The 25008-nt window shown below is 51.3% G+C and overlaps 2 protein-coding genes across 4 annotated transcripts in view; both read left to right on the plus strand.

Moving 5' to 3' along the window:
• On the plus strand, positions 1-19087 carry HOXD4 (homeobox D4). Its single transcript, XM_031451702.2, has 4 exons — positions 1-54; positions 10636-10661; positions 12845-15099; positions 15629-19087. Exons 3-4 carry the CDS (start codon positions 14562-14564, stop codon positions 15958-15960), a joined length of 870 nt encoding a protein of 289 aa, XP_031307562.1. The 5' UTR covers positions 1-54; positions 10636-10661; positions 12845-14561; the 3' UTR covers positions 15961-19087.
• Positions 16004-25008, plus strand: part of HOXD3 (homeobox D3) — a 25150-nt gene continuing 16145 nt past the window's right edge. For 2 of the 3 annotated variants that reach the window (XR_010380619.1, XM_064484924.1), the window contains exon 1: positions 16004-16055. The gene's annotated coding sequence lies outside the window, so the exon portion shown is untranslated. Of the gene's footprint in view, positions 16056-23860; positions 24114-25008 lie in introns of those variants that run through there. The other variant, XM_064484925.1, reaches the window with a different exon arrangement.

The following is a 25008-nucleotide window of genomic DNA, read 5'->3' on the forward strand; positions in this document are numbered from 1 at the left end:
CGGATTACAGCAGCCGCTCCGGCCAACAGCCACCTCCAGCTCGGCAGCCTCCGGGTAAGAGTCGTCCCCTCCGCGCGCCCCAAAGGCCGCCACCGAGGAGCTCGAGGCGCCCACCCATTTGGGCAGCTCGATGAGCCCCGCCCGACCCTTTACCCTTCCCCAGGACCTGGGAGTGGCTGTCTGCGCCCCCTCCTTCCAAATCACTCCATCTCTGAGCCGGCTTGTCCCCTGGGGCCCCGGGTGGGGTCCGGCTGAGCTCAAAAGTCGAAAGGAAGCCCTATTTCCTCTTCGATTCCGAGAGGTGGATAGCGGCAGACGGGACCCACTCCTTAGATCCAGAGCCCCTCATTCCCCACCCCGGGAGGTGTGTAGATGGTTCTTGGACGTCTCAGCTTTGCTGGGAGTCATTAAAAGCACTCTGTAGTATAGAGCAGTCTTTGCGGTTTGTCTGTGGTCAGCGGTACCTGAGAGGCTAACAGGTGTTTTTTTGGGGGGGGGGAGGGATGGGGTGGATTCTGTGTATCCAGGATGTACTTGGTTAGTTAATCTAGGCTTTGATGAGTGATGCTAATTTCTAGGGTTTATGTTTTATTGGGCCTTGTGCATGAGATGGAATTTTAAATATTAACTGTTTCTCTAGTTCTTAGATAATTTTTGTAACAACTCAAGAAAGGTTCTTCCTACATCTAATAATCTGGCAGGTGAATTTGGATTATTTTATGCCACAAAATGGATGCATGTTTTAGGAGGTAATAGTATTAGAAAATCTGATGCAGGTCTTTGGGAAAAATCAATAGACATTTCAGAAATGCGAAGCATGTCTAAATTCAAACATAGTGTGTGTTTCTTATTTGCCAGCGTAGGAAAAGAGTAGATATTTTGCTCTCTAAATGCACTGTCGTGGTGTTGTGGGTTTTGTGTGTGTGTGTGTGTGTGTGTGTGTGCCTACAAATAAGTATTATATAGCAACCTTTCCAACTCTACTTCAAAATTACTGAACTGTAATATTATCTATAAGTCAAAAAATTCTTTGCAGAAAAAAAAAACTGCTTTTTTCTTCCACTGATTTTCTTCCACTGATTTTGAACAGCACTTGAGGATTCAGTTCTCAAATCCTATTGCCTATTCCCTTGTGGGCATGTTGTGAAATATTAAAACCTTGGACAATCTGCCGCATTGCGCATGGTGTTGACCTGCGCATGGCATAGTATCGTTTTTTCAAGCACCCAGCAGCAAACCCTAAATTAATGTTCTCCCAAATATTTCAGTGTAACTATCTTGGTTGTAAAAGCATTTTTGAACAAAATAAATGACATCTTTGTAGGAAAGTATTTTTAGTAATTAACGATGCAATCATGCTCTGTTCAAAATGGAGGGCCACGATTTGTGTATGGCCAGTTGACATCTGCAGAATTGTCGTGGATCACTATGATTACTCACAAAGAAGAACCTCTGAGTGATTTTTAAATTTGGAGTGTCTGTATTTTGTAACTATTTCTCTACTATGGTACAATGGCTGCTAAGATTTTTGTTTTATATTGGTAAAAGAGCATCACCTACTGAAAAGCAGGCCCCTGGTCAGGAGCTCCCAGGCCCTCCCCTGGAAGCTCCAGAGACTAAGAAGCCCCTAGGTGGGCTGCAAACGGAGTGGGGGTGGGGATGAGTTGTGGCCAAGATGGCCAAACCCTAGTACTTAGATCTTCGACCCCTTTTCCCTGGGTTCCGTGACTGAGCGCGCCCTCAACTAACTAGGAACCTGGTCAGGCTGCAGGTCCGATTATGCTGCAGAGGGTGAAGTCACCAGCAGATATGGAGGACTAAAGGGCTCTTTGTAAGTCCTTTGGTAGCATTAAGATCTTACTGGAACTAAATGATCAATTGCATGTAAAGGAATAAATAATCTGCAAATCACATTTGAACTCAGACCACTTAGCCCACGAGGAGACTAGTTAACGCTTTTGCCACTTCCGGAAATGCCCCCTCTGTCCCTGTTAACCCAATAAAAAATTAAACGAAATAACACTTGGACCCCAAGAGCACACAAGCCGGGAAGCCTAACTCTCAGCGTCCTTGGGCAGAACCTCTATCTGTTTATAGATAAAGGGAGTCGATGGCACGTCCGGGCCTTAGTATCAACGGTCAGGCAGTGAGCTGGGCTTGCGCTTTCCAGGAGGACCAGGAAAGAGTGAAGCTCGTTGTTATAAATGTGGCCAAGAACCAGGGCTTAAAACCAAATGTATTTTCCTGTCAAATGCTTCTCCAAATAAATATATTTCGCCAGAATTCTGTTTTCTGAGCTCGAGAAGCAGGGGAAATCGGAACAAAGACAGTATTTCACTCTGGGCTGGCAGGCAGCTGTTAGAGGTATTTACTGCCTTGCCGCAGTGCGGCCGCCGGGTAGGGCACGCGGGGGCACCGGAAGCTGGGGAGAAGCCACCAAAAACTCGGAATTCCGATGTAAGTCCAATTTAGGGCCACTTTTCCGGAATTGATGTGAATAGATACCCTCTTTCTAGGAACTGGTCCCTTAGACTTTATAGTTGTGCAGAATGAGGGAGAAGGTGTGCCCTCTGAACGTAGGGCGGTTCCCCCCCACCCCCACCCCGCCTCGATTAACGACTTAGGAGAAGCCGTGCACTAGAAATGAAATTGCTGATCTGAACGACAACCTGCAGAGGGTTCACTGGCAACATGGCGATTTTGTTGGTTCGGTAGAACAGGGCTTGCAAACCAGAAAAGGACAGTTGAGGCTTTTAACGAAGGTTTTCCTGTGAAAAAAAAAAAAAAAAGTATGTTTCCTTCCTAAGATGGGGCTTCCAAGCTCCTCTGCAGGTAGGCGCTGAAGCAGTGCTCGGTGCCGCACACCGCCCAGCACTGCGCACGCCTCCCGCACAGCTCAGGACTCTGAAGCGCCTTCCTTGCACGATTGCTCGGTGTCCGGCGCATGTGCAATGAAATAGCCCAGCCTGGGGATCCAACCAGCAAAGCACGAGTGGGGGGAGGGGGCGAGTGGACTCGGAGGTGGAAGATATAACCCGATCTCTCCACTCCTCCCTCCCTTAGGATTCGCTCATCTTTCCTTTATTCCAGCCTTCAATCTAAATATAGCTAAACATCTTGCCCTTGACTACGTTATTTTCAATCATCTTGACTCACCACCCCACCCCAATTTAAAGCTGTACTTTAGAAACACTCTGCAAATACAAGCTAGTGGCCGAAAAGAAACCAAATCTTTCGAGGTGTTAAAATACACATACATATCTTTTTAACACCTTAAAAGAAAATTATATATATATATATATATATATATAAATATATATATAATCCTTGGGGAAGTGTATAGATTTTTTTTTTCAGCCTGGTGCTTCTGCTTTGGGAAAAGTCCTTTCCTCCTGGCGGCTGTTCAGACCGCCAAACTTCAGGCCAATCCTTCAGCTGGACCATTCTTGTATCTTGTTACGCCAGCGCAGCACGTTGGAGGGCTCTGTGGGAGCCAGTGGCTCAGCGGAGAGCGGTCAAACAAGTAATAAATAAATAAACGGACAAACTGGAGGGTTTTTCCGCCTGGGCTCGCCTAATGGGGGATGCACGCTTCTGGGCCGCGAGCCTGTTGTCAATGCTGGGAGTGAGGAGTGTGAGTGGTAGTCTCAGAGCCCTTTCGACTCCTTCTGGCCGCCCCAGGGGACACTGCAGGAGCAACTCACAGCCTCTGGTGCTAGAAGACCTCCACCGGCGCGGAGAAGCCCCGGCCCCGGGTTTCCAGGGCTGACGCAGTCCCCCTGCCCGGCTTGCTGGCTCCTTGTCCAGGAGGAGGCGCTGTAGGACAAGTGTCTCGTGCGCGGAGGCGCGGGAGATGCCCCGGGCGCGAGCGGGCGGAGGGATGGGAGGACACGTGACCTCGCCCCTCCCTCCCTCTCCCCGCCCTCCACCTCTGCTCTCAAAGTGTTTTCCGCCTCCGAGGAGAGTTAACGATGCTGCGCCCACTCCCCAGGGGCGGCTTCCTAAGACAGGCAGCAGAGGCAGCCCTGAGGCCTGGGAGCCTGAAGGCAGGTTCCGGGGTGGCAGGCCACCTCACTTCCTCCGCCTTCCCGGAGGGGGCGCGATTTCCGCGCGCTGGACTCCTAAGAGCAGGAAAAGAGCTACGATCCGGTGGTGGGGCAAGCCGCGCCCAGTCCGCAAGGTCCTAACCAGCCCCCTCATGTTCGGCTGCCGTTCATGCTACTTTCCCTTCCAGCTGTCCCTGGTACCTAGAACGGGCGGGGCAACCTTGAAAAGCCAAACGTTCAGTGCCTCCAGCAGCAGGCTGACAGGCCTCTCCCTGGCTCACCTAGAACAGGCCTGGCACCGGGTCTCCCTCGGGCCTCCCTTTGGGCTCTGAGAGCCAGGGCAAATCCCACTGACCGTGCAAATACCCATCTCTCCCTTTTTCCACACCATCCACACACTCTTCTTTCACCATTGTGCCCATTTCAGGCCTTTGGTGGGCTCCAAGGGACTTTTCTTGCACCAATGGTGACACCCAACTTCAACAACTGGCTCTGATCCAACTCTGCTGATTCTCCATTGATCCCTGGCAACAGTCTTTTGTCTCCCTCTTTTTCCTGCGTTAGGATTCTTAATGAGCAATGATTCTTAATGAAGGCCTGCATTCAAATCTCTTGTTCACAATGTGGGTTCCTGAGTCTCATTGCCTGACTTCAACGTCCAGAACCTGCAGTTTGTGAACATTTTCCACCATGGCAATTAGGATGTGTGGTTATGTTTGATAAGTGGTTAAGGATCTCTCCTGCTTCTTCTGTGGTCTCCAGGGGCCAAATTCTATCTATCACTCAGCATCCCCCATACTTCCAGGGGCTACCTGCTTAATTAGGTTTTCTAATGTCACAACCCGGTAGGCCGAGTAATTGCCCATATAGGGAAGGGGACATTGATCCCTTGCTTACTTGGAGATTTTTTTTCAGAGGTAAGTAGGTTCTGGGTTCAGACTGCCTTGGTTCAAATCTTTACCACTTACCTGCTGTGTGACCTTAGGAAAGAAAGGCAGACTCTCTGAGCTTGTTTCCTCATTTGGAAAGTAGGGATAATAAGAGTACCTTCAAGGATTGTTATGAGGATTTTTACTTACATAACACTAATATGTGTCAAGCACTATTCTAACTGCTTTACATACATTAATTCACTGATAAAGCACTTAAAAGTGTTTGGGCACAAGCCAAACATTCAATACCTGTTTTGATCATGTATTGAATAACAAGAATTCAATAGGTGTTCCTTATTATCAGTATTCCTGTTCTGCTCAGTAATCAGGCCTAGACTTTTAGAGCTGAAAGAGACTTGGTTCACTCACCTAATCCTTGAATTGTACAGAGAATACAGGCCTAGGCTTGGTCACACAGGGAGTGGCAGACGCAGGAGAACATGGATCTGGGATCTTTTCCTATTGCTGCAATGGGCCTCACAGGCCCTCCTTCTTTGAGTCTCAGTGTCTGGTACCTGTCTTCAGGTGGACTTCAGAACCATACCAGGAGGGAAGTCCCCCTAGCTCTTCAGTGGGTAGATGTCAGATACGGGAGGCCTCACACCTGCAGTGGCACATCTGTGACTCCTACCAAAGGTTCAGGCTTTACCAGAGAGCAGGCCCCACTGTCCACGTCCTGGAGTCACCTTCACCTATCACTCACACTCACTAGGCTTCCAAGTACCCTCTTTTACAGCCCCAGGGTGAGTACCCTCTTTTCAGTGTCTCGAAAGCTGGGACAGGATGGAAAAGGAAAAGGCCAGTGGGCAACAGCAAAGGAGGCCCACTCCCCCTTAATCTGCTTGTGTTCCAAGTTCTGGGCTCCAGGGCCATGACTGAGCCACAGTGCCCAGCTTGGGCCACAGTGATGTCAAGGTGTGTTGTTAAGAGGCTTATTCCCCCCACCCCAGTTTCCATCAGCTCTTCCATTTTTTGAGGTGCTTATCTTTTAAAAAGAATTATATAAATATATTTCAGGCTACAACCCACACATGTGCACACACCCTCTGCAACCAGGTTCCACTCCGTCATCCCTGGCTTCCATGACTTCTGCCTGTAGACTTTTCCTGGGAGGGCCTCTGCAGTCCTCAGCCCAGCTGCTCCTCTTGGCTTAACTAGGTGTTCACCTAAGTCAAATTTTCTGTCAAAACATACATAGTCTCTTCTGCTATCACTCATGTCAGGCAGAGTTTGAACCATGAACTCAGGCAATACTGCAGCCCCCCAGTCACCCCTGTCTCCTGTGCCTTCTAACCTCTATTCTTGGTTCTCAAAGGACTTAGATGGCCACCCCAGACCCTGCTTTTCTTGGAGACCACTGAAGCTTTTCCCAGCTTCTGGCCCCACCATCAGAGAGCCTGCCCCAGGGCCTGTTCTTTTGGATTCCATCTCCCACTACTGGAGTTGTTCCCTCTGGGGTCACCTTTCCTTCCCAGAGGACACCAAAGCAGAGCTCCAATGAGCAGACCCCACTGTAGGGGGTAGGGGTGGGGATAGCAGGAGAAGTATTCTTCTTTTGGGGATAGAGTACAGTGCCAGGAATATGGGATTATATTTCCCTCCTGCTTGGGACTCCCTGTTCTACCCTTCTCTGGCTCTACCCGCTGCCTGTGTACATAAGTGCCAGGCTTGGCAGTCTCCTTCCTTTATCTGCCCCCTGTCTAGGGGGCTCATCCAAAGTCCCATCTCCACCTCCCCTGGTGGTTCAGACTCTTAGTTTAAGGGGAGAGTTCAACACTGCCTCTGGGCAAAAGTCCTCTTAAAAGTCAAGATCAGAATATTCTTTCCTAGGCCACATAGCAAGGGCCCTTAGGGTGAGCAGAGCACCTCATTATGTTTGGAGTGCAGCTGTTGCCTCTCAGGGCCCCTTCACTCTCTCCTCCTTCCTGGGAGCTACTCTGGCATTTGGGTTGGAAGAATCCTACTGGGGACACCACATCATGGGAGCTCTCCTGGAGGAATTCCCAGAACTGAATCTTTCCAGCCAAATAGGGAAGAACAGTGCCCAGAGTCTCACTTTACCCAGAAACCAATTCCTTACAGGTTTTGAAGAAGGCTTCCACCTCTTCTCCCCCACCTCTTCTTCCATCACCACCAGCACTGCTGAAAAACCTTGGGAAAACCCCAACAAATGGGCCCACACCAGTCTGCTGCTCAGCCTCCTACTAGACAGAATTTGCTCTCCCCCATCTCCGCTTTCTCATTCATCCACAGAAGCCCAACACTGGGGGCAGGGGTCGAGGGAAGATTGGAGGAAGATGGACACTCTCTCCATAAGCATGTTGCCTGTCTGTCCTAATATTAGAAAGTAACTGAAGCTGTCTTCCTCAATGCTTCTTTTCTTTCCTCCTTTTCTCTAAGTGTAGCTAGTTAGTTTCCTGTTATCATCTAAGTATACACAGTAGGCTTTGTAATTTTATTCTTCTTACGTAAGCCAAGTGAAGACTGCAAACAAAAGTCCCAGTCACCATCCTTCATCACCATTTGTTCAAAAAAATATCTATTGGGCTGCGATCAGGTGCTAGACATTGTTTCAAACACCACCTCCTCAGCCTGGTCTTCTCCTTACCCTTCCCCCATAAAAAGCTCATCACAATTGCCTAGAATGTCATTCATCCTTTAATTCTGTTTTATTAACTTAAGGAAAAATAAAGCTTTTCTTATCCCCTCAAACTTCCAAAAAATTTTTCACAGTGAATTAACAGGGGCTATTTTGAAACTGCTCACCTAGTGCTAATAGAATCAGAAAACATTTTTTAAAGGGGTTGATCTTTACCCAAAATATTTTAAAAACAGATGCTACCAACTGTAGAGGAAAAAGATCCTCCTAAGTTGCTAGTGGGGGTGGGAAAGGAGGAGAAATAGACACCATACAGTCGGGGCTAATAGCCCTCTGCTTTCTACCCGGTGAAAGTGAATCAGGAAATGGGTTTAGAAATGCATGGAGAATGGGTGGAAATTAGGATGCAAAGAGATCTTTGTAGAGGGGAATCCCTTTCATGGGCTTGATGGGACTTGCTGATGAGAACTTTTGCAACTGAATTTGATTTAGAAATCATATATATGTGCGTGCTCTACAAATCTACACAGAACAGCCATTCTTTTAATCGGAATGGTCAAAATCACACAGGTTTCACAGTGTTTGGTGGCAGTTCTGGCAGGCTGTGGAAGGATGCTGGGGGTCAGTTCTCTTTTTATTTACTCTCTTTGGTGGGAGCTGGGGGCATCTTTCCTACACCCACCTCCTCCAAGCATAGAGTGTCACATTCTCGGTGCAGCAGCGTGCAGGAGCAAGCTCCTCTTCTTGGCTTTCTCAGCAGGAGAGCATGCTGCCTCCTTCTTTCTTAGGCTCTCCCTTGGGGCGGCGGAGTGGTAGTGTGAGGTTGGAGGGGCAAGGGGGGGAGGAAGATAGGATCCCACCCAGGTTTGGACCCCCAAGCCCGAGCCCCGTGGTTGGGGGCACTGTGGGAGTGGGGACATCTGACTTCCTGGGCTTGAGTTCCTTGAGAGTCTCATTTGCTTCCTCACACCCTGTCCCCTTCACACCATGGCTGTTTTATTGTTTTATAACCTTTAGAGTTTCAGTTGCCAAAGATTCCGATGGGGCTATTCTCCACTTTCTCACTTTACCAAACCTGAAGTCTTGCTGTTTTAAGCAGTTTGGCCACTTGCAAAGGCTTCCCTTCCAGATCTAAGCAAATTATAGAAACCTCTAGGCATGTGGCTACCTTCAACTTTCACTGAGCCCATTCACAACAATACAGAGCCAAGTGTTAACTCCAGCTGCCACCCCCACCCCACCCCCAAACCCACCCAACCTCTCCCTAACCACCCCTTTCTTATTAAAGCTAGAACAAAATCTCAAATAACTTCTGCTATAAGCAAGAAAGAAGTGGCCTTTGACTTTCCTTTTTATATACCACATCTAGAGCTAGAAAATGATTGAAATAAAGGAGTTGATGGTACTCACAGCGAATGCAGCCAAAGAATCATAAGACATGCCCACCAACCAGCCTTTTCCAAATAACACTATCTCCAAATTTAAACAGACATCCCTGAAAAGATGCTATTTGAAAAGCCCAGGGTATTGATATGAATATGACCCCCCTTGCATCCTAGATATTTGGAACTATTTAAATGTGAGGGAACCATTGCAGTGAACCTTTATTTAGTGAATAAAAGTTTAAAGCCGAAGGTTATTTATGGTTCTGAAGAGATGGGACCTGAGTGGCTATTTACGAGCACGTGATTCCAATAAACTTTGTTTTATGGCTTGAGAGTTGACAAGCCAAAATATAATTCCCACCATAAATTAGGTTAAGAGCATACAAGTGCAGATGCTTGGTTCCTGGATCAGCAATAGGAAAGTGAGAGGCTCCAGCTAGCACCGGGCTCAGAAGGAGACAGTTCTGCTCCCAGCTCCCCTGCCCACTAGGCGAGAAAATCAGTAAGTCACTTATTACTTTTTCCAGGACTTTCTCCAGGGGTGGGGGATTTCTCTGCCCCATCTTTTCCATCTGATGTGGGAGAAGTCCCATGGAAATTAATTTTAATTTTAGCCTAAACCTAAATTAACAAATAGAATGGGAATTCCGGTTTTCTCCCCTCCCTTCTGGCCATAGAAAGGAAGCAACTGAGGGCTCCCACCTCACTAGAGGGAATTACTGACTCTCTCCTGCCCATAAAGGAGCATCTGCTTCAGAAGTGGAATAAAACTGGTAGTCTGGGGGGAGGGAGAAAGGATAAGGGTGGAGATGGCTCTGCCTTTGAGATTTCTCAGAGGGAAGACTGCCATCCCAGAATAAAACTAGAGGAGACTAACAACTTAAGGCTGGACACCAGCCCCTGTGAGGACCGCTGCTTTGTAAGATTGCTTTGTGTTTTCCAGCAAAAATGCTGACTAAATGATGTCATATCCATAGAGCTGGATAACAATCTAAAGCATTGTCATTTACCTTTAAGCCCATCGATTTTCCTCTTCCTTGGTTCTCATTTGGGTCCTCATTTCCCTTGGAAATTGCTCTTTGTTTTGAATTAGAGCACAAGTGGGAAGGCAAGTCCCAGCCATGCCTGGTCCTTCTATGGGAAGGAGAAGACATTTCTGGGGGGCGCTAAATGGCGCTGGGGAATTTGAAACCAATCTGAAACTGGAAAAGGGTGCTGAATTGCTCCCAGCGCGAGACAGACGGGGGAGCTGGGGCAGGGGACAGATGCAGGAGCTGCCCCCTCCCCAGTGAACCTGCGCCCACCCCGCCGACTGTGCAGAAGGAAAAACACAAAGGCCCGTTTTCTCCTCGCTTCCCGTTTTCCCACTGGGGAAACCCTGTTATAGACAGCCTGACTCGGGTCAAGCAACCAGTAAGGTTTTGCCCAAGGGCTGCATGGAGTTGGGGAGGTGATGGGGACCATACTCTCCTACCCCGTGGGTCTGCCCTTGAGCACTGCAGTCTCCCGCTCCGCGGAGAACTTGGCGCAGTTCCCGGGCGGGGGCGGGCACCCGAAGCAGGGAGGTCTGGGTATTGGTGGGGTGTCTGGGCCTTGTCATTTTTCTGTGTTATCATCTATCTCTGCTTTATTGTCTTGTGGAATTTAAGTGACCCCCGTTTTCATTGCAACAGGTTCAGGACCCTGAGACACCGCGGCTGTAAGTACCTTCCCGTTTCTTCCGAATAGCGAAGGGGCGGTATTGATAACTGGGTAGCTGGGGGGGGGGGGGCGAAGGGCCGCGCCAGAGGAATGGGCGGGTGGAAGAGCGGCCCTTCCTCCCCGGCTATGCGAGGGGAGCTCGATTTGGAGGTGGAGGCTCTAAGTTGGACTCCTGGAAAGATTTTCTGGGGCCTAGTTTTACAGTCACCTAACTAAGGGAACGCGCTGCGGGCTCTCGCCCTTGTCTCCGTGGGCCTCCCTGGACACTCCCGGCCTTCCCAGGCCACCCTAGCTCGCACAGGTGCAGCTCCGCCGCGGGGAACGCGGCTGAGAAGAGCTTGCAACTAATTAGCAGCCCGCCCTATTAACCAGTCGCGGCGAGCATCGCGCTCTGCTCGAACCAACCTGCTGAACACCACGGCAGTGCGATCCCCCTCCGCAGCCCAACCCAGCTCAACCCGGTCCAGCCTGGCCCAACCTTCTCTTGTTTTTCATAAAAAGAAGAAAGAAAAAACTTAACCCACTATGGCTGCGGGCGTGTTGAGTTGGCCGGCTTCCGGGAAGGGCTGCGAATTCTGAGCTTCACGTGGAAGTCCCTCCTCGCCCCTCCCCCGGCCCCAGCCCTAGCCCCAGCGGTTTGGGCTCCGGGCTGGGGACACGGGATGAGCAAGGAGGTAGGGATATGGCCTTTCTCGTTCACCTCTGAGTCTCTGTAACTGCAGTTCAAGAATTTCTGCACTGGAGCGGCTGGCGTTGAGGGCAAACATGGGGGAGGGGGAGTGTTGGGGGTGCGGTGGGCACAGAGATTCTTGGGTTCCTAGGTTGGGAAGTTTGGGTCTTTCTGCGTTGCATGTGCTGTAAAAGACCGGAACATTTCTGAGGAGGCCTGTGAAATCTCCAGGAAGACTATCTCATTAAGATGATGGTGGTGGGGAAAAAATCAAGGAAAAAACAGTGGCGCCTCCCTGGCTGTAAAACGGAGATTTTATTTCAATGGGAGATGGAATGTGCGAAGGTGTTAGGAACCAGGCACCCTCCCTCTCTGGTAGGATGTCCTCTCTCTAGGGTTGCAGAAGATGGGCTTGGCTCTGGACCAGGTTTCTCCCCTCCAGGCTGGGCAGCCTTATGGACTCACTGGGGGTTGCACCCACCCCAAGAAGTGGAGATTCTGCCCAGTACTAGTTCCCCTCTAGGAATCAGGCTGGCTTAAGTGAAAGGGGCTCTGTGCTCCAGGCTGGAAAATCTGGTGTCCCCAAGACCCCCTGGTCTTGCACCCTTCCTGCGGCTGCCCTGGCTCTGGGTGCTTAGCTCTGTGGATGCTCCTCTCTTGCAAACCCACATTCAGCACCCTGTAGCTGAACACAGCACAAAAAGCCTGAGAGATCAAAAGCATTTGTATGGGCAGTTGAGTGGAGAGGTGAATATTTAACGCTTTTGTTCATCAATAACTCGTTGGCTTTGACCTGTCTGAACAAGTCAAGCAATAAGGTGAAATGCAGGTCACAGCGTCTAACAAATATGAAAATGTGTACCCTCACCGGGATCCCCACCTGGCCCAGCAGGCTCTCCCAATTTGTCTGGATAAAGCCTAGGCCCAAGTCCCCAGAAAGGCGGGTGTGTGGAAGCATTTGTCATTAGAAGTTGGGGGGAACTCCCCTGGGACAAGGGAATTGGGTGTGGGGCTGCCTCTTGTTAGAATTGGCACCCAGAAAATCCCTACAAAATACCTAAAACACTAGAACCAAAGGGAGGGTGTGTGCAGAGAGTGTGCAAAGTAAAGGGTAGAAGAAGCCGGCCAATTTTTTCAGGCTGCGGGGGTGGAGGGAAGTCACCCTGCTCCACCCTACCAGGCCCAGCTTGAGGCTTAAAGCTATTTTTTGAATCATGAGGGTAAAGTCAAAACAAACAAAAAAATTTTTAAACACCGCAAGCCTAGGTCAGGGATCCAAAAGCGCCACTAGAGCCTGGGCATCCCTCTGCCCCTGAAATCCATCGGAGCCCTCAGTGCTCTTAGCGCCCCCAAAGAACGGTGAGCCTCAGACTGCACTGAGGCACTGGGGCGGGCACAATTCGTGAACTTTTGTAGTCGTGTGCTGTTGTCGGCAAAGCGAAAATAATGAAACTTTGTGATATGTTTGTAAATGATTTCGAATGACCCCTCGCCCTGCCCTTCACCATTAGTGCTCCAGCCTCAGCCCAGGGCAGCTCGGTGCCTGCAAGCAGCTTCTGCCTTGGGGTCTGCAGCAGCAGCCGGACTGAGAGGCCAGCTGGGCTCAGAGCCCAGGAAGGTAAAATGTGCGACTTCTTGGAGAACTAGCTTTATCACCCAACCTGGCTTGCCCTAGCACTGGAAAAAGAATGGGCAGAGGATAGTCCCTCTTGCCTCTTTTTCTTCTGCCACTGAGGGCATTTGCTTCTTTCTGGAAAATACCACTTGATAAGGGAGTGGGGGTTATGTGGATCTGTAGAGGGGGTAATAAAGCCGCCATTTCTGGGATGGATTATTTTTCTTCTGTTCTTTTCTTTTTTGCTTAAGAAGACTGTCCTGACTCCTTGGCTGCTTGCTAACCCTGGTACAAAGATGGGGAACTCGTTGCTGCAAATTGCCACCAAGCGCTGCAGGCTACCTGAACCATCTCTGAAAGTGAGGGTGGCTGCGTCGGGCCGGTGGCGGCTCCGAGGAAGAGGCTGGGGCTGGCAACGGTCTGGGTACTTGCTCTGGGTGGAACCTGGAGGTAGTAACGTTGTCTATATATACCCTGTAGAACCGAATTTGTGTGGTATCCACATAGTCACAGATTCGATTCTAGGGGAATATATGGTCGATGCAAAAACTTCACTTTTCTCCGAAATAGCCAGAGTCAGAAGTGGTGGCCAGAGGCAGCAGTGGGTCAGTCGCCTCTTTCTGTTTTATTACGTTGGACTCCAGGAGGATCGACTGAGCCCAGTGATATAGAGCAGACTTTTACTGGAGAAGCCCCTCATCTGTAAACAGAAGCCTCTGTGAAAACCCCTAATTGGTTGCATGAATGAAGGGCCAAAGGGTTAGGTTTGGGGGGACTGGGGAGTGAGGTGGGAGTCCAGATAGCCCCAGCCCCAGCTCTGCCTTCCAGGGACATAGGGTTGGAGGGTGCCCAATGGAGGGGGCTCACTGGTCTGTTCCTGCCATGTGGGAAGATGGGGGAGCTGGGAAGGAGGAATGTTGGGTCCATTTGGGTCATGTGGGGGTGCCCCCGCCACCTTCCTAGCCCATCCTTCAGCTGCCTGGCAGGAGCATCACGGGCTTCTTGTCATACCCGCAAGGCCCCGGCTTTGGCTAGAAACACCCCGGCCTGGGCACTTGCAGAAAGCTTGGTGGTTACTCATTGCCTAATTTGATTCAGGCCAGCCAGATTGTGGTAACTTTTGGGTGACCCTGATGGAGACAAAGCCAGAATTCGGCCTTTGTATAGCAGAGTCCCCGTTCCCGCGGGCTGGGCGGGCTGGGCGGGCTGGGCGGGCTAGGCAGGCTAGGCAGGCGGGAGCCCTGCCTAGCCTGCTGTTCTCTACCCAACTCAGAAGCCACCTCACCCACCCACCTTTTGGTGCCACGCACCCTGACAGATATGGAGATTCATCCCCCCTTGATCTGTACCATACTAGGGGGATGTTTTCAGGTGGGGTGAGTGGAGAGGGCACTGGGGGTTAGCAAAGTCAGTGGCAGACAAAAGCTGGGATTGCCTGTGGGGAATGAGGGTGCTGGGATTAGAACCACATTAACATCTGGTGTGGGCCCTCAAATGTGCCACGGAGAGTCACTTGATTACACGTATGTTATTTAGTTAAATTTGTGAAAATTATGAGATGCTCACCAACCCGGTGATAAACTCACTCCCTCGCTATTGGCTGGCCTGGTCACATGGCCGCCAACTTTATTCAGTTGACAGCAAGTAGGAGGGCCCTATGGAAGGAGAAAAAAGACAACACGAGAAAAATTAGTATTTTCTACCTTGTGAAATTAATGGCCATGAGTTCGTATATGGTGAACTCCAAGTATGTGGACCCCAAGTTCCCTCCGTGTGAGGAATATTTGCAGGGCGGCTACCTAGGGGAGCAGGGAGCCGACTACTACGGCGGCGGCGCTCAGGGGGCCGACTTCCAGCCCCCGGGGCTCTACCCACGGCCCGACTTCGGTGAACAGACCTTCGGAGGCGGCGGCCCCGGGCCTGGCTCGGCGCTGCCCACGCGGGGTCACGGGCAAGAACCCAGCGGCCCCGGCGGCCACTACGGTGCCCCGGGAGAGCCGTGCCCTGCGCCCCCGGCGCCCCCGCCCGCGCCCCTGCCCGGCTCCCGGGCCTGCAGTCAGCCAGGCGGCCCCAAGCAGCCGCCCCCCGGGACGGCCCTCAAGCAGCCGGCCGTGGTCTACCCGTGGATGAAGAAGGTGCACGTGAATTCGGGTAAGGCACGGGCCCAGGACCTCTCAGTCTCCACCCCAGCCCGGCGGCCTGGGCCCCGCGAGGGAGTGCGAGTGGGGCTTCAATGGGCGCCGCAATTACTCTCTCCATAAATTTTTATAGCTGAGGGAGCAGGCTGGGACCATGTGGTGGCTGCTTGGCTGTGGGCGCAAAAGGGGGTGGAGATGGGGGTGGGCTTGGGGAGGACTCCATGCTCTGAGCGGAGGGAACACGGTGGAGGAAAGGGGATTTCCGAAATGCCTGGTTATTCTGCAGCTGGCGGCGGGCCGGGGAGAGGGGAGCACGTTTGGGGATCCCGCCTGCGCTCTGAGAGGAGCGGTGGTTGCGAGGGGGTGGATGCGAGTGAACGTGTGCGCCAGGGAGAGAGGGCGGGAGGGAGAAAGAGAGCAGGCCGGGGAGCGCGCGGGGAGGGCCCGGGCCTCAGGGCGCGCCAGGAAGTGAACGGCAGTGGCCAGGGGCCTAACTGGTGGCCGGGCGCTGACCTGACCGTGCGGTCTGTTTTGTCTCGCAGTGAATCCCAACTACACCGGCGGGGAGCCCAAGCGGTCCCGGACGGCCTACACCCGGCAGCAAGTCCTAGAACTGGAAAAGGAATTTCATTTTAACAGGTATCTAACGCGGCGCCGTCGGATTGAAATTGCCCACACCCTGTGTCTGTCCGAGCGCCAGATCAAGATCTGGTTCCAGAACCGGAGGATGAAGTGGAAAAAAGACCATAAGCTGCCCAACACCAAAGGCAGGTCCTCGTCGTCGTCTTCCTCCTCCTGCTCCTCCTCAGCTGCCCCAGGCCAGCATTTGCAGCCGCTGGCCAAGGACCACCACACGGACCTGACGACCTTATAGAAGTGGGGACCCTGGGCCCATTCCTCCCTGCGCTCCTGGCTGAGCCGAAGCTGCGGGGGCAGGCCGGGCCTGCTGTCACCTCCCTGGGCACTAAGGTACTGTGGGGTGGACCTGGGACCTGCAGGCCGCCCTCGGACTAGGTTAGCATCCTGCCCGAGGGCAGCCCTCTCCCTGGAGCAGGGATAGGGGTGGGAAGGGGGCAGGATTCTAAGTATATTACTGAATGGCAGGAACTACTGAGAACAGAAAACCTTGGCCAGTCATTAAACTCACGAAAATCTCCACTGTTGGATTTTGAATTTGCAAACAAAGGTTGAATGCTTTATCCCAGTGTGAATTTGAACGTCCTCCCCCACCCCACCCCTCCAGGGATCTTTGGGGTTTGATAATGTGGGGGAGTTGAGGCAGAAGTTTGGCCACCCCTGTGCTAGATGCTTTCAGTGGAAGCAGGAGAGCTGGGCCAGGATTTCTGAACTTTCTGGGTTGTCTGTATAATTTCTGTTGTGAAAAAAATTTTTTTTTAGCTCCCAGTGGCCCCATGCCCAAAGAAATGAGTCTAAGAAGCAAGTGGAAACGGGTTATTTTATGTTTAGATTATATCTGCTTAAATATTTATTTGTTGGGGAATGGGGTACAGAAATAACTGACATCTTATTGCCAAAAAAGTAACATGGTGAAGGGGGCTGAGTTTCAGGGAGCAGAATGAGATGTGTGGACTTACTTCTGACTGTAAATGGCATTTTGAACTCCACCCCCTCCCACTCCCCGGAAATGTGTGTAGGGGGCCCTTAACCCTTCTAGAGGGAAGCAAAGGATCCACTCAAAGTTGAGTTCCTGAAAATATTTCCACATGTGCTTTTTTCAGTACTGTGCTTACAACCAGTTCTGGGTGATTAAAGGAAAGGGAAAGAAAGAAAGAAACAAATGGTCCAACATTTTCCTTCTGGGGAAAGAAAACAAAACCTCTGTGTTCTGGGTCATTAGATAATGACTGAATTTTCTGTTCCAACTGGATTCCAAATGCCCCCAAATCCCCCATATAACACTATTTTGTAGGAATTGGTGGATGGCCTGTATGGGAGAGGACATGTACAGTGGGGAGCAAGTGGGAAGGTAAGGATGTCTTGCTTTAAAAAATGAGAGAAAAACTGAGTCTAGAAGTCCAGAAAAGTTGGTCTTAGGGTTTTCCCCCTAAGTTTTAATTTTTTAAATAAATCTAAGGAAGTTTTTCTCAACACAGCAATTAGAAAGAAAATTTGTAAAAGGCCCTTTCTCTTGCCTTCAGAATAGTAGTTTAAAACCAATCTCTCTCAAACAACAGGAGAGATTTCTTTAGTCATTTTTCTAATGACTTGCCTGGGAAGAGTTCAAAGTTCACTTTTCTAAAATGTTGACCCTTAAGGATAAGGGGAAAGAGTCAAAGGTAATGGCCAGAGTTCATAAACTCAAATGAAGCAAGGCTTCAGAAGTTTAAACCCCAAAGCCTTGGGCTCCAAAAAGAAACCCCTGGTTGCAGCTACTGAAAAGTGACAAAAGCGGGGAGGGAGAAAGAGTGAGCTTGAAAGGGAGACTCAGAATTGGGGCTATTTTTCAGTGCCCCAGAACACTTTAGAAGGTTTCAGAGGTAATTTTTAAAATACATTTTAAGTATAGGAGGGAAAAAGACTTTCTTTGCAGGGGTGTTCTTTGGTTCGGTGTCTCCTGAGAGCTGAGAGCAGGTATTCACTGGAGTCCCTAGGCTGAAATTCCACTTCTCTAAAGTATCTTCCAAGCCTTGGTCTTTTGTATTAGACCCTGGGGACAGCTCTTTGTTCCTCCTTGGGGTGAGCCTGGCTCTCAGACTTGCACATGGCAATACTTGAATATCGCCACGTCGGGATATTAAAGATGGATATTCTTGCATTATTCACATCATTGTTTCTATTACAAAAAGCACAGAGTTCATACATAGTCAAGACGTCTTTTTTCTGACGCCCTCACGTTGAGAAGCTGAAAAGGTATTTTACTGAAGTTCGGCTAAATTACAGAATCAGGTTCATCCAGAGGACAAATTTTCTATTCGATTAGCTGTATTACAGCCGGGAGGACTGACCTCTAAACCCTTAACCTTTTGGACTCTAACTACCCTTCTCTTCTTTTTTTCCCCCCTCTAACATGGAGAGCAGTCTTTGGATGCAGCATTTGAAAAGAGCCGATATCCTTAGGCAAGTTGGAAAGTTGCTCAGATTTCCCCCTAAAACCCAAAGCTGTGAATATATTGAACCTTCTGCTTGGGGTGGGGAGAGTATATATTTTCACATCATCCAACTACGTATATATTATAAAGATTATTATATAGATTTCCTCCCTTCCCAGAAGTTCAGGTTACTCACCCCAGCTTCAGACCAAATGCCAAAAGTACTTAACTGCCTTCACCCCTGCCCCTGAGGAAAGCCAAGAGGCATATTTTGATGAAGAAAACCCAAGCTCCTTGTCAAACAGAGCCCCACCACTTTGGAAAGTAACTTAATCGGAGAAACAACTTCTTTGTTTATAAGTCTCAGTTCTCCTTCTCAGCTTCCCGGGATTGTCTTTTGAAATGTTAATGGAGCCTGGATGGCCCAGAGGACAGCCCTCCACCCTGAGGTCCCAGTCAGACCCCAGCGTCCATTTGGGCCCACAGGAATTGGGCAGGGAAGAAGCACACCCACCCCCAACTACCTAGGGCAGGAAAGGAAGTGAGTTTCCATCTGGGAACGTGCTCTGGAGAAAGCTAGATGTAGAAAGGCTCAGTGCCCATTTGCTTTTATTTGTTTCCAGTTTGTTCCCCTAAATATGAGCCAGAAGTGTTTGTTTTGAGTTTTTTTAAAATGCTGTGTTGGGGTCGTGACTGGGGGGAGAAAAGTGTTTGCTGAGGACATTGCTCCTCAGATTCCCATCTCACTTTGTCCATTGCAGCCTTTTGTTGGGAGATGACTTTGTCAGTCAGCCCCATGGTGTCTGTTCACACAGGATGCTTTTTTTTAAATAGAATTGACCAATGTTCTGCTGCCACTGATTAAAGTATTATTTATACTAATTGTTGCCTGTAGTTTTGATGTAATTCATTGATCTATATTTGAAATAATAAAAGGTGTAGTGAAATCTCCCTCCTGTTTGGTGCCTCCACAGAAGCATTCTTCATTAAGTCTTCTAAAAGCTAACATCTAATATGAACTATTTTATTATTTTCTGTGATATGCCTGGTGTGTAAAGGTTAAGCTGTGTAAGGCTTAGCAATTCAACCATTTCGCCCTCCTCCATACCTACACACTCCCAATTTGGCCATCATACTTTGTGAGTATTGAGAAGCCTGAGGCTGGATTCAGGCTGCAGAGCAGTGGGCATTATTTTTTGAAAGGAAAATAAGTAACTTCTCCTGCTAAAAGGAGGCTCCAGGTTGGCTGTCTGCATGGCCCTGGTCAGCCCCAGACCCCCTCAGTCTCTCTTTGTGATGTGGTGGGTGAGAAACCTCCCTGCCTCCCAACCCAGAGAGTGTCTGGTGCTGGGTTCTGGGCCAAGCTTGGGCTGGCCGGTGGCTGCTCGGGTCTGACCTCCCTGGCCTCCAGTGTTGGGCTCCTTCTGCTTCTCCTGTGCAATTCAGCCCCACGGGGGTATCCAGCACCTGCCCCGCCTCCCCCTAGCGCTCCCTCCGCCCTCCAGACGACAATAAACAGTCCCCACCGTAAAAAGTGGCTTGCGCTATTTTTTTTTTCACGAGCGCTTTTTCACGTCTTGGTCTCGCCCTGAAGAGGGGGCCAAGACAGGAGTCCCAAAATAGATTGGGGAGGGGGGGAGTGTTCGCAACAGGAAATGAGCAGAATGCATAAAATCAGACATGTGTCCTTAATATATGGAAGGGCTCGCCTCAGACGCGTGGACATGTGTATTTATAAGTGCGCAGACAGAAGTTTAAATATTCAGACACATTTTATGATTGTCCTCTGCCGGTCTTCTGGTTAATGGCTCCTCCTGTGCCCACCAATACATCAATACGGTTGTGTGTATTGAATCGCGGGCAGGGATGAGGAGGAAGCGAGTCCATAGCCAAGCCCGCCGGAGTACAGTACAATAAATCGGGACCCTCAGCAGACGGCGCTTCCCGCGCGCCTGCCCGCCCGCCCGCCATGTTGGGGAGCCCTCCCTGCCCCCCGCGCCGGGCTGGGCGGCCGGGGCTCGCCGGCAGCCGGGGGAGGGCCTTTCATAACCCGGAGAATTTTCAAAGTGCGAGGAAGATGATAAGAATAGATTTCTACAAGTCCCGACCACGTGATTGGCGAAATAATTAATTCAGCACGTCCCTTAAGAAACACGGAGTCGTCATTAATCTGCCACGCAAAGGGCTCTCTCCGACTTGGAAAGTGCAGGGATCCCAAGAATATCACCCGCCGAGGGGGGCCGCGCTGCGCCCCCAGCCCTCCACCCTCGGCCCCCAGAGGCGGGCGCGGGAGCGCGGCCGGCAGGTAAATATTTTGGCGACTTTTATTTCTTCTGATTTAAATACTTAATGAACTTAGCTGTCAGGGCCGCTGACAAATAGTTCCCTGATTTGGAATAGTTGCTTCCTGATTTGGAACCGCGCGCCGCCGAGAAGTTGTTAGTGGCTTGGATGGTGACCTTTGGTTCAGCAAAGCTTTGCACTTATGAAAAATTACTGAGAGCGGCCGAGTGCGCGTGTGTGTGTGTGTGTGTGTGAGAGAGAGAGAGAGAGAGAGAGAGAGAGAGAGAGAGAGAGAGAGAGCGCGAGCGCGAGAGAGAGGGTGTGTATGAGGGTGTGTAGGGGGCAAGGGGCGAGGGTGCGCGCGGGCAGCTAGAGACGGCAGGAGTAGTAAAAGCCCGCCCGGCTGGGGGACGCGCCTGGCGCACGCGGGCCGAGGTTGCCCGGTCGCCTGTGTCTACCGGGAACAATGGTCGCTGTCACGGCATCTGCCGCCTATTCTTAAACCGGTGAGAAAAAGCCCCGGCCCTCTTTTCAAGCGAGGGTCGTAAATTTTTCTTTGCGTCATAATAGAAGGCTATAAAATCGAGTTGAAATTTTACCCCAGGCAGGTTTTAACCAACTGATAATGATTTCCGAGTTGCTTCTCCCACACCCCTCCCTCTCCACCCAAGCTCTGCTTCTGTCACCCTAGCAAGGAATTTTCCCCTGTCCTCTCGAATTTTGTATTTTTAATTTTGGGAGGTGGTCTAAAATAAAGGGAGGGAGAAGTCCCTGCCGCCCAAGTGGGTGACCCTAGGGTGAGGGGAAGCCTCAGGGAAGGGATATGGGGGAAAGGCCAGGGTAAGATGCAAGGGCTATGTCTTCGGAAGGCTCGGGTTTCAGCCTTTCTTCTCCAGCACTCCAAGGAGATGCGGGGATGCAAGGTGTCAGGAAACACTCCGCTCCCCTCCACCTCACCCCACCCCAGCTAGCCGGAGGCCTGAGCTGGGGGTAGCAGCCGGCATTCTCCTCCTCCAGCTCTCAACTCCAGACCGACCCTGATGCCAGGAAGGAGAGTCTCTATTCGCCTTCTTCCCTCTAGTTGGCTTTGAGGATGACATCGGCAAAGTGGGGGCTGGCTGCGTGTGGTGGTTGTTTTGGGATTGTGTGTGTTTTGATTTCTTTTTGGTGTGTGTATATTTCCCCGTCAGGACAGAGACAAAGTTTCCTCCGTTATGAATTATACATTCAAACAATAACACATTAATTCAATTATTCAAAGATGACAAATGTTTATATGCTTTGCAAGTGATTCTGGCACAGATTCTGGGCGCTTTCTCTGAGCTGCTTGCGTTTTTTCTCAATGAGAATTGGCTCCCTTCCCACCCCAACCCCACCCACTCCAACCCACCTCGACAGCCCCTGGTGGGCCCAGAGAGGAACCCACAAAAATCATCCCCAGCCCCGCTGGCAGCCCGGCAGCCAACAGCCTCCCAAGGCCCGGGCTTGGCGGGCACCGGCCTGGGCTATTTTATCAGTGTGACAATTGCCCGGGTTGGTGTGATAAATCATCGTAAGTAATTCCTGAAAGGGTGCGAGGCTGTTGGGGGCCGGGCGAGGACTGTAAATCTTTCCGGTTTATTGCTCTATGAACATATGCTCCGATTGAAGAAGGCTTAGATCCTTTCCTGGAGACAAATTCCCGCAAAGCGGCCCCCCTCTTTGGCTGGAGATTAACACTTGCTGCGGGCCGTCTGCTCGGCCCCTGGCGGGAGGCTAGGGGGCGGGGTCCTCCGGGTGAGGGTGGACTGAGGGCACCCACGGTCCGGCTCCAAGAGGCACCCAGCGTGGTCATCCAGCCAGGCCCGGCCAGGTGAACAAAAGGAAAGGCTCGCTGACAGGTCTAGGGGCTCGAGCCTGCGACCTGCTCTCTGGGACTTTCCCGTGCCTCTTGAGTGGGGATGCGGAGGACCTTACCCTCTTCTCCCTGGCTCTTCTGCGGCTGCCTGGCACATTCGCCTTCACCTGTCCGAGACCTTGCAAGTAGCACCAGGGCATCTGCTCCATGCCCGATGCCGCTGAGAAGCAGAGCTGGCTATGAGAGCGAAACTTCGGGGATGGGGTGGACACCCCGACAGAGTGCGGGATTCGGGGTGCGGGCAGAGCTGGGGAAGTGCCTTTGGGGCTCACCGCAAGCCAGGAGCTGGATGCCGGCTGCTCGCTCTGGCTGGGAGCTTTTAACTCTTCTTCCACATGCAGAATTGTTACGTTAATTCCACCTGACCAGAGAGTGCTGGAAACCTGTCCTAATTTACTATTTCTAAAACAGAAGCGCCCTCTTCGCCCAGATAAGGCCAGCCAGGACTGATTCCGCAGACCCCCCTCGCCTTCTTGGAGGTGCCGCGGGAAGCCGGAAGCCGCGGCCTGGCTGTCGAGGGGCCTGCGGGATCCATTGGGCCCTGCCTAGATCTGGAGGCGCACAGGTCACGGCAAACTGCGGCTCCGGGCCTCGGCGGCTCCAGGCGGCGCAGGAACCGGGTGGAATGAGGCAGACGCAGTGAGGGGAGAACCCTCCCAGGCTCAGACCTTCGCTTATGCGCCTGAATTTATGGCTCTAGAAGTGGCGGGTCATCGGTTGCGTCCGCGGAAGGAGCCAAGGCCCCAAGCGGTGGTGGTGATGGTGGTGAAAAAGGGTGGTCCCCGGGGTGACCAGCCTTGCCTGTGAGCTGGAGGCTCTCACCTTAGAGCCGAAGCGCGCGCTGTGCCACAACGTTATTGCCTCGCACGGGGAAGGGAAGAGCGGTGCGTCCACCGAGGATGCGCCTTGCTTGGGTGCTTGCGGATGCGGGGTTCTGGGCGCCGCCGGGGAGCTAAGAAAACCCCGGGCTTCTGATGCTCCACAGCCGCCTCCGGAGACGCCTGTAAGAGAGGCAGTCTCTAAAATTTCCAATCCTGGGACCAGCCTGGTGGAAGGCTGGGCCAGGGTCAAAGGTCGTGGGGAGGGAGAGACTCTTAGAGCCCCCATACCACTGGCCAGCTATCAGGCTGGGTCGAGGTTGCTCCAGAGCTGCGGGATAGGGGGTTTCCTACGGCCCCATACCCACCCCTGTCTACCCTGGGAAGGGGCCGAAATCCCACGCCTCCTGCCCCTCCTCCCAGTCCCCAGGCCTGGCTGCGCTCTGGGGCTGGATGGCGTGAAAGTTTCAGCCTCAATCAGTACAATCTTCCCTCGGGGTCACGTGAACAAATGTGCTCGCTTTTGAAGGCAGCGTCTGTATTTCCCGACTATGAGGGGGTTTCCGGGGCTCTCTTCAAATCCAGAAAGGGCCACATTCCGAAAGCAAAACAAACACCGAGCTCTGGGGGGCCTGGGAGGGCTGGGCAGGAGCCCAGGAGTGGGTGGGGGCGCGGGTGGCCGCCGCTCTGGGCCCGGGAGCGGACAGGCGGGCGGGTGGACCGACGGGCGTGCAGCGCAGGCAAAGCCAGCTCGGGGACTACGAACTCGTTCCTCCTGCGTTTATTGGTAGTTGAACCTCAGCCTGGTTCCGTTCTACCGGGAATTCTGTGTGCTCGGGTATATGGCCGCATCTTCGAGTGCGCAAGACCAGGGTTGGGACAGTGTTGTCTGCAGACAAAGGGGGAAGGCTAGCTCTGCCCCCAACTGGCGCCCACTCTGAGGCCGAGGACACCAGGTTTATGATAAATTGGGATCCAGGTAAGCAATTGCATGACAAAATGGAAATCTTTGGGCACAGGGCTGCTTGCTGCCCTGAGCGGGATACTAAATATGATTTATTTTGTGTAATCTGTGATCTTGATTATTGCCAATTGGTGAGGCAGCCGGCGTAGACCTAGATACACTTCTACATATACACTCAGGACGGTGATTAATCTGAGGAGGTGCGCTTTGTGGGGATGCTCCCTGCCTACCCAAAGGTTAGGAGGACACACTACCTTGCCAGGCTTGGAGGGTGGCTGGTAGCATTGTAGGGGGGAGGTGGCAGTTTGAGTAGAGGGTCGGTGAGGGGGCTGGGTGCTGGAGGAACTATTTTGGGGGTAAAAGCATGGTTATGAGAATGGGCTGAAAAATGAAATGAATTAAAAAAAACTTTTTTTTACACTGTCACTGCCAAAGTAAGATAGAGCGTCATATTAATTCCATGTCTTGGGCTGCCTGGCTGGGTGCAGGCAGGTTGATTTATACGTATTTAAAATAAACTCTGTGGCCAGCCAGCTCCCTGCATTGTTCTGGGAGCTAACTCCACATATACATGCCTTTATCTCTTGCTGTTGGCTTAATATATTTTTCTTGTGAAGTTAAAATGTTTGCTTCTCAAGCTTCTCCCCCAGATTCAAGAGAACCCCCAAACTACCCAACAGAGTTTGGGAGACTCCTCCACATGCCTCCTCACTAATCCGGGTTTTGACTGTGATAGTGGCAAAGAAAAGGTTTAGGGCTTCTGGGTCCTTCTCCCCAAAGAACTCGAAATGAAAGCTAAATCATAGTTTGGTTCCCACATCCCATCCATCCTTTTGTTTACTGTGTCCTGTGGCTCCTGGATGTGGGAGGACAGAGCAATTCATCCTGGGTCTTTCCCCAGGGCCAAAGC

This window comes from Camelus dromedarius, chromosome 4 (assembly GCF_036321535.1).
Source record: "Camelus dromedarius isolate mCamDro1 chromosome 4, mCamDro1.pat, whole genome shotgun sequence".
In the NCBI taxonomy this organism is placed as follows: domain Eukaryota; kingdom Metazoa; phylum Chordata; class Mammalia; order Artiodactyla; family Camelidae; genus Camelus; species Camelus dromedarius.